Here is a 9,680-nt window from a genome sequence, read left to right as displayed (position 1 = left end):
AGAATGAATTTTCACATTCATACCAGTTGTAGGTAGATTAAAGACCAGACTCATCTATTTTACATAGCACAAACAGGGATGTTGCCAATTCAAAAAATGTGACTTTTTCAATTAAAAAAAATCTAATATTTATAGGAGTGGATGATTTTGGAAAACACAGGATTAGGGAGAAAAGGAAATCAAAGAGGAAAGAACCTCAAAATTCTGCTTATTTAATTGGACTTTTTAAAGAACATCAAATCTAAAGCAGTATCAAAATAATGTTGAGGGTATCATTAATGTTGGCTTGACTGCCCAATTGTTCTTTTTACAATATTAGTACAGGTTACTGCAAGAAACTGTAACTTGTAGATCAAAGTAGGGAAAAGTGTCTTTCAAACTGCCAAAATGTTTCTTTATTATATTAAAATATAATTTGAAATCAATTTTTAAGATATAACCTTCTAAAATTTTTCATTAATTAAGTCTTAAACACTTCTGTACCTGAACACTGTATTAAACTTATATCACAAAGGACAATTATTCTGAGTTTAAATAAACTCTTCACGTAAAAGTCTATGAGAGAAACAATGAATAATACCTAGGAGAAAATCAGACTTCCCATATAGGATTACTCATATTGACAGTGTATGTTAAAAATGAAGTAACTGTATATTAATTTAAGGTTTTCGATCACACTTAAATTAATTTACTCCCCTCATGGCAAAATAATTATCAATATTAACAATCTTAACATCTGGGCATAAAGTGGAGGAAACATATAATAACTACTTAGAGGCAAATTCAAGGCTTAATCTTGTTTAGGAAGAACTGAGACTATTCAGCAATAAAAAGGAACTACTGATATAGCCTACAACGTGGATGAACCTTGAAAACATTATGCTAAGTGAAAGAACCCAGACACAAAAGACCACATATCGTACAATTCCATTTATAACAGATCTACAGAGAAAAGGCAAATCTATAGAGACAGAAAGGAAAATACTGGTTGCCTGGATTATAGTGGTAAGAATGAGGATTGATCAGAAACAGGCATGAGAGATTTTTTTGGAGTGATGGATCCAAAACTTGATGGAGGTGATGGTTATGCAATTATGTAAATTTTCTAAAAGTCACTGTATTGTACATTTAAAATGAGTGAACTTTTATGGTGTGTAAACTAAACAACAACAAAGCTGTTTAAAAACAACTGGGGGGCTTCCCTGGTGGCGCAGTGGTTGAGAGTCCACTGCCGATGCAGGGGACGTGGGTTCGTGCCCCGGTCCGGAAGGATCCTACATGCCGCGGAGCGGCTGGGACCGTGAGCCATGGCCACTGAGCCTGTGCGTCCGGAGCCTGTGCTCCAGAACGGGAGAGGCCACAGCAGTGAGAGGCCCGCGTACCGCAAAAAAAAAAAAAAAAACCACAAAAAACTGGGTAAAAAACAGTTGTCTATTCTTAAGGACTGTAGTCAATATATATGAATAACATATGTAACTTCAGATTTAAAAATAAGCTCATCCAATGCATTCAAAATGATTCTTAGGTCCAAAGGAAAAAAATAATCCACTAGATGTTTAAATGCTCAGAACTGCAAGAGGGTGACAAAACTACTGGACAAAAAAATAAGAGATTTCACTGCTTTTTTTGCTAGAATAGGAGAACTCAAAACTGCAGGTAGCTCAAATATTTGCAATATGTTATTATCAAAAAAAGTCTAACAGGTTTTCCCTGAGATACTGTCTTTAACAAGGTCAGACAACCACAGTTCCAAAATCACTGCAATTAAAGACTTAGTTATTATTATTATTTTTAATACTAACGAATGTTTTGTTTTATTTTATTTATTTTTTAACATCTTTATTGGAGTATAATTGCTTTACAATGGTGTGTCAGTTTCTGCTTTACAACAAAGTGAATCAGCCATACATATGCACATGTTCCCATATCTCTTCCCTCTTGCGTCTCCCTCCCTCCCACACTCCCTATCCCACTCCTCTAGGTGGTCACAAACCACCGAGCTGATCTCCCTGTGCTATACAGCTGCCTCCTACTAGCTATCTATTTTACGTTTGGTAGTGTATATATGTCCATGCCACTCTCTCACTTTGTCACAGCTTACCCTTCCCCCTCCCCATATCCTCAAGTCCATTCTCTAGTAGGTCTGTGTCTTTATTCCCATCTTACCCCTAGGTTCTTCATGACCTTTTTTTTTTTTTCTCCTTAGATTCCATATATATGTGTTAGCATACGGTATTTGTTTTTCTCTTTCTGACTTACTTCACTCTGTTTGACAGACTCTAGGTCCATCCACCTCACTACAAATATCTCAATTTCACTTCTTTTTATGGCTGAGTAATATTCCATTGTATTTACGTGCCACATCTTTATCCATTCATCCGATGATGGACACTTAGGTTGCTTCCATGTCCTGGCTATTGTAAATAGAGCTGCAATGATTAGTTATTTTTTAAAGGCAAAATTCAGCAAAATGTATTGTCCATATTCAATTTTATACTTCTATCTGAGCAAAGTAGTGGGAACAGACTTTATCCTTTCAGAGCAAAAGCCATTAGTTTGTGAGATAATTTTATAACTATTTCCGCAAGATCATATAGGAAATAATAGTTTGCTTTACTTGTTCAAAGTACCTAATGACAATCATTGGTAGGAAAAGGGAGTTTAACTGCCACAAATAGCAATGTATAAATCTGCGAGCCCAGCAAGGAAATTTTCAGTTGTGTAACAAATTCAATGACATCAGCAGAGTAAATTCAGAAGTTCTGCAAAGAAGTTCTGAATGCTCCTCCAACATTATTTTAAAACACCCTTGTATAGTTTTTGTATTTTGTAATTTGTGTTTCGTAATTTGTATTTAAGATTAAGAAAATTAGGTAAGAGTTCAACACTAATCAGACTAGTAATTAATTATGACAGCATTGGACATTCACAGATTTAAAATCTTATAATAGTAAGATAATCCAAAATAAGGCTAGAATTTTGAGGATAATAACAGAGAGAAATGGCTGTATCTTGTTAAGAAATAAAATACAAAAAGCTTAGAGCACAAGATTACAAAGAGTAACTTATTTAACTGAACATAGAGACAAAAAGCCCAAAATATATGTAGCAGGAAGAACAGAGGATGGTGAAAGTAATGCACAAAAAGCAGTTCTTCCCCAAATAGACAATGACTGAGTATCTGTAACCATGGAGTTAGTGGGATTGCCTAGATACACATCAAAGCACTAATACAAGCTACAACATCACGACTAAGCCATGTTGGTAAAAAACAAATGTCACCTAATCATTCCTAGAAGCTGAAGAAACAACTTCATTTTGGGGAAAAGTAGAGAATGTTAACAAGTGTCCTTTTAGCAACAAAATTTTCAGTCTCTAGGAAGGTAGTAGTATAAGACACCAGAATATAGAACAGTTCCATCTTCCTCAGACATTGCCCACTGTCAGATAGAAATATATAAATCTATTCATTGTCTACTCATTGGTAGCATTGAGTGATATCATAAATTAATATTTAGGAACACAGGTAAAGTTACTATCTTATCTCTTTGGTTTGGTTACTACCCTACTTCCTCAATTTTCACTTTTCCTCCATTAATTAAAAAAGTTTGCAACAGGAAACCACGATATAGAGACAGCTTAGAACATGGCCTTTATTTTTTTATGGGCAGTGAGGAAATGAGATGGACATAAGCAGTTATATGTTAAAAGACATTATTAAATTTGGACATATATAAATCCACATAAGCATGATTACTAATGGAAATCTACTAAACTAGAGAATATTAGTAGTAAAATTTCCAGAGAAACACTCAACCTCATTCACTGTACATATAATTTTTCTATACAATTTTAATGATTTGATATTAAAATGAGAACTTTTCATGTTACCTACTCCAATAAACAACTCTGGGATATAAAGCATCATGTTAACCTAATGCTTACTTTACATTTACAGTTCTGTTTTCAATCTGTTCCCCAGCAGTCTAAAACAGTACTTCCTTTTTCTTTTTTTGCAGTGCGCGGGCCTCTCACTGTTGTGGCCTCTCCCGTTGCGGAGCACAGGCTCCGGACGTACAGGCTCAGCGGCCATGGCTCACTGGCCTAGCCGCTCCGCGGCATGTGGGATCTTCCTGGACCGGGGCACGAACTCGTGTCCCCTGCATCGGCAGGCGGATTCTCAACCACTGTGCCACCAGGGAAGCCCTAAAATAGTACTTCTTGACTAAGTTCTTAAACATCCCCTTTAATCACAATGTCGCTCTTCTTAAAAATTCTTGGGTTTCCCTGGTGGTGCAGTGGTTGAGAATCTGCCTGCCAATGCAGAGGACACAGGTTCGAGCCCTGGTCTGGGAAGATCCCACATTCTACGGAGCAACTAAGCCCGTGCGCCACAACTACTGAGCCTGCGTGTCTGGAGCCTGGGCTCTGCAACAAGAGGACACGACAGTGAGAGGCCCGCGCACCACGATGAAGAGTGGCCCCTGCTTGCCGCAACTAGAGAAAGCCATCACACAGAAACAAAGACCCAACACAGCCATAAATAAATAAATTTAAAAAAAGAAAAAAAAAGAACTGCACCAACATTAAAAAAAAATTCTTAATAATTTTCTTTTGCCTTCAGAATAATCTATATTCTTAGCCTGGCATTTATTAATTTATTCAACAAATATTTAACATCTAGTACAAGCAAGCCATAGTGGACCATACAAAGACGAGCAACCTAAACCCTGCCCTCAAGGAGCTTACAGTCTAAAAGGGGAGATAAAAATGTACAAATCCAAATAAAAGGATAAAGCCAAGCGTTGGCAGATATGGAAATGGGATGGGGGCGTATAATATAGTAACCCTTACACATTGCTGCTGGGAGTGTAAACTGCTGTAGCATTCTAAAGAGTGTATTCACAGTACTTTGTCAGATAAACATTACGCATTCCTATGACAGGCAATTCTGCTCCTGAGTTTATCCCAGAGAAATTCTCATACAGATCCATAAGGGGACTGTACCAGAATTTTCACCACAGCATTGTCTGTGGTGGTGGGGAATGAGAGACAATCTGGGTACCCATCACTGAGAGAAAGGACAAGTAAAGAATAGAGGATATACAGGATGAAACACTATGTATGTAGGTAGAAACAATCTAGAGGTAGACAGATGGATAGATCTTAAAAACAGTGCTGGTGAAAAAAGTAAAACACAAAACAGGATCTATAGCATAATACCATTTATGTAAATTTAAAAATATATAAAGTAGTAAACATTTTATAAGAACTTGTAAGAGCAAAAGAATCTGCAAATCAAACACATTAGAATGACTGCCTAAGGGCAAGTATGGGCATGGAAAAAGGGATAAAAAGGAACAAAGTAGAACAAGAGCAGAGCCATGATGACAAAGTCCAGGAATTAAGTATGATTAACTCAACCTTCCACACTTGAAGTCCAAAGGGGAGGTGAAGAAGGTGCAGGAGTGACCAGAGCCAGAAGGAAGATCCAATAAAGTGCTATAGGAGTTCAGAGAAATGACTCCTCAAGAGGGCCTTGAGGTACACACAAAAGATGTGTATTGTTTTTTTTTTTTTTTTTTTTTTTTTTTTTTTTTTGCTGTACGCAGGCCTCTCACTGTTGTGGCCTCTCCCATTGCGGAGCACAGGCTCCGGACGCGCAGGCTCAGCGGCCATGGCTCACGGGCCCAGCCGCTCTGCGGCATGTGGGATCTTCCCAGACCGGGGCACGAACCCGTGTCCCCTGCATCAGCAGGCGGACTCTCAACCACTGCGCCACCAGGGAAGCCCAAAAGATGTGTATTGTTTATCTTGACATCATTTTAATGCTTTGCAACGGATTAGTTAGTTCCACACAAAGAATAATCAGAATCCTATTTTAGGCTCTCTGTAGAATCAGTTACTACAAATGAATGAGATGCAACAAGTGGCTTCAATCAACAAATTTATTTACAATATTAAATTTGGAAAGACAAAGGTTTGATATTACTTATGTATCCTTTTCCATGTGAATATTCATAACTATAGATGATAAAGCTAAACAATGCTAGAAAACTGAGCATATCACTCTTACCTAGTCTCACATTTTGTTTATAAAGGTGATTCTGAGGCCTCTGTCAGATGCCAGCTAGGATCTCAAATCCTTGAAAACTAACAATGGGTAAGTGAGATTAATTTCCTAAATCAGGAGAATATGAGTCAAGATGGAAGGAGCCTGGATGAATGGTGCACATGAAAGAAAAGAATGTTATATAGTAGGATATATAAGAAACACCTTGGTAAGATTTATGGGCATGAATATATTTTAAAAGGATGCAGATATGAATAAAGACTTCAGATAGGAGTAATATGTTATAAACTTGAAAAGATGATTGCTAGAATAGAAAGAGAGTCCTTGAGAGTAAGAATCCTTCCTCCATCCCTAGCCACATATGCAATGCAGGTATAATCTATGGACTTAGGAAAAAAAAAAAGCAAAACGGTCAAACAGCAATTTCATCACTCAAAGGAACTTCTCTAGCTACATAAATGAGAAATTTTAAGAAAAAGCCACTTTAAGGAGAAAATAATATATATTTAATAATTTAAGATAGATCTTTCTATCTACCCAGGTGATTCAATGTGTACTTTTACATCATCAATTGATTTTTCCTAATTTACAGTGATATAATATTCTATTACGCACACGATTTATATCAATACTAACATGAAATCTTAACGCAATGCATTATCACAGCTTGCTCCCACATAAATAAATGTTGGGTTGGCAACACCACTTGGCATCTGGCAACAGCAAGTGCCAAGTGTCTAGATACAAGTGTTAATTTTTTCCTTCCCTAATAATTTAGTAAAATGAAAGATTCCTTAAAAGGTTAGTTTATTTTGACACTATTCAGTAAGTAATAAAACATCAGGGACTTCCCTGGTGGTGCAGTGGTTAGGAGTCCACCTGCCAGTGCAGGGGACACAGGTTCAAGCCCTGTTCCAGGAGGATCCCACATGCTGCAGAGCAACTGGGCCCGTGCGCCACAACTACTGAGCCTGCGTGCCACAACTACTGAAGCCCATGGGCCTAGAGCCCGTGCTCTGCAATGGGAGAGGCTGCCACAATGAGAGGCCCGCGCACCGCAGCAAGGAGTGGCCCCCACTCGCTGCAACTAGAGAAAGCCTGCACGCAGCAACAAAGACCCAACGCAGCCAAAAATAAACAAATACATTTATAAAAAAACAAAAAACATCAGTGAAGAAAATAAGTAGCTACTCAGTATAAGAAGGTATTTCAGTAAGCAAAAATATGACTACTCACTTGAGCATCAACTTAAAAAGTCACTACCCAAAAAAAAAAAAAAGTCACTACCCAAACGTTTCAGTTGACTTACATATTAAATCTAAATTTAAAATGTTTTACTTCCTTTCTGCACATACTCTGTGTCCTTCCTAGCTTATTTCTTGGTTATTTTGTGGCTCTGTGTTAATAAATATTTTTTAAATGATTTCTTATTTAGTACTGAATTTCCCTAGCCAAAGTTACTACAGTCCTCTATAGGATACAGCCAAACAAAGAGCAACAAAAACAGAGGCATTTAGGTTTAAATATTTTACTAAAGGCTGTTAGCCAGTTAGGATACTCAGATTCCTTAACAAGTACATGCTTAATTTGTTTTTTATTTCTTAAGACTAAAAAGAGCAGTCTTCATTTTCTGAAGTTTGAATAGCTAGGTGTCCAATGGAAAACTGCTAGAATTAGCTTAAGTCAGAGAGACTACAGGTATTTTATCTCTGAAATTAATAGTTCAGAAATGAAGTAATCCTTGGTGAAGGCCTACAATACTCTAAAATTACTAAAATTGACATTAATTTGAAAGAAGCTTCTGTTTGCTGCTGTATAGTCATTCCTTACCAACTTCACTTAAAGCTGTGTTAAAGATACAAATACATACTTATACACTTCACTGTGATTTCAAAAATCTAGAACTTCATTGTCATATAATGAATGAAATACGCTTATACATTTGTTTTACATATAATAGTTTTTAATACTTTACATATTACCTATTTTCTTTATTTCAGAGAACTCAGGTAGGACAACCACATACATTATTACCAAGTGAAGGTACTTTATATCTACAAATGAAAATACAGCAGAAAAATAACAGAGCTCATAAACTTGAGTCCTTTAAATAATGTATACACCTTGATATTCACTTGGATATTATTCATATACTTTTTTATAGTTATTTGTCCGTGTTCACATATTGACAGATGTTAAGCCATATATTCAGCATTACATGAAAGAAACTAAATATAATTCTTAAACTTCTCACTCACCAAACTGAATCAATGCTACTAAGACTTGACAGCAAACATATTTTCATTCCTCATATTACTGTTTAGCTAAAGAATTGTGAAATGAAAAATGAATGCCTGATAAATTTTTGCTACTTTAATATAATTTGCTACTTTATTTAATATAATGAAGAACTTGGTATATGCTTAAGTATTTTTGCCTACGCCAGATGAAAACGACACCTAGAAGTACGTTAGCATTTTAAGAAATCATTTTTCCTAGTAGTTGTGTCTTTTCTATTTTAAATAATATGTAAGATGATTAGCATTTGTCAGAATTACCTACCTCAATTCTGGATACACAGTAACTGTGTACCATTAAAGTACCTTTATGAATTCATACTTTAGGTGATAAAATACCCATTTTAAGGAAAATAATTCAAGAACTAACCTTTTTGTACTCCTAAAACAGCAGGAGAGTTCTCCTGTAAAGTTCTGTCAGGTTCCTGTGGAGGTACAACCATGGCGAGTGTATGCATTGGTACACGTGGAACCTAAAAAGTCAACTCAGAAAAAAAGAATCTCAGACCAAAGAATAAAATAAAGGTCCATAAATGAAACAGAGATCCTGTTTTAGATTTTCTTCATATACCACCAAATTAACTTTTTTTGTTTCTTTAAAAGAAAAATAAAGAAGAAGAAGGAGGAGGAGGGGAAGAAGAAGAAGAAGGGGAGGAAGAAGAAGAAGAAGGAGGAGGAGAAGGAGAAGAAAAGGAGAAGCAGCAGCAGCAGCATTATTCACCAAGCAGTAATTTCTGAGAATACTGATTGGGCAAATTCAGGCATTCTACAAACAGTCAATGACAAGCTAAATGGAATTAATATCACTCTCTTGTTACAGAGAAATCCTTGCTGGTTTCAGTTATAGCTAGAAGTACAACTCACATATTCAACTAGCCAATTTACCCTTGTTCAAATTCTATATGGGTCAAAAGAAAAAAATCCAACACATTTCCTGAATTGGTGTATTTCAGTAGTTCTCAGAATAACTTTGTAGAAAACAATTTCAGATTTCACTGAACTTTGTATACTTAGTATACTCTCTATATTCTCTCCGTATTTTTAGGTAGGTTTAAAAATTACTTTAATGAATTTTTGGTGCATATATCCTGGTTTACCCACACCTTCCTGGATGACAAAAGTAACGATCTCTAGGATAATTAATATTGTCTTGGGAGGTATTAAGGGAAAATCATTCTCTTGGTTCAAGATCATGCTTAATGTATTCATAAAAAACCAAACAACCTTAAAGACCTAGTTGTAATAAAAGGACAACTTGGAATACTTATATTTATATTTGGTATTAAGTGTTTCTTTTTTTTTTTTTTTTT

General features: G+C 36.0%; 1 protein-coding gene across 13 annotated transcripts in view; it reads right to left on the bottom strand.

Annotated features, from left to right (window-relative positions):
- ANKHD1 (ankyrin repeat and KH domain containing 1) overlaps positions 1 to 9,680 on the bottom strand; it is a 120,384-nt gene that overhangs the window by 41,192 nt on the left and 69,512 nt on the right. For all 13 annotated transcript variants that reach the window (XR_003004068.1, XR_003004069.1, XM_024752148.1 and 10 more), the window contains one exon: positions 8,741 to 8,843. Coding sequence is in view for 11 of the 13 variants with exons in the window: in XM_024752148.1 (XP_024607916.1) it covers positions 8,741 to 8,843 (103 nt within the window). In the remaining 2 variants the exon portion in view is untranslated. The remainder of the gene's footprint in view (positions 1 to 8,740; positions 8,844 to 9,680) is intronic.

This window comes from Neophocaena asiaeorientalis, unplaced genomic scaffold (assembly GCF_003031525.2).
Source record: "Neophocaena asiaeorientalis asiaeorientalis breed wild unplaced genomic scaffold, Neophocaena_asiaeorientalis_V1.1 scaffold204, whole genome shotgun sequence".
NCBI classification, from domain to species: Eukaryota; Metazoa; Chordata; class Mammalia; order Artiodactyla; family Phocoenidae; genus Neophocaena; species Neophocaena asiaeorientalis.
The sequence above is the reverse complement of the archived record's forward strand: the minus strand, read 5'-3'. Positions and strand labels throughout refer to the sequence as shown.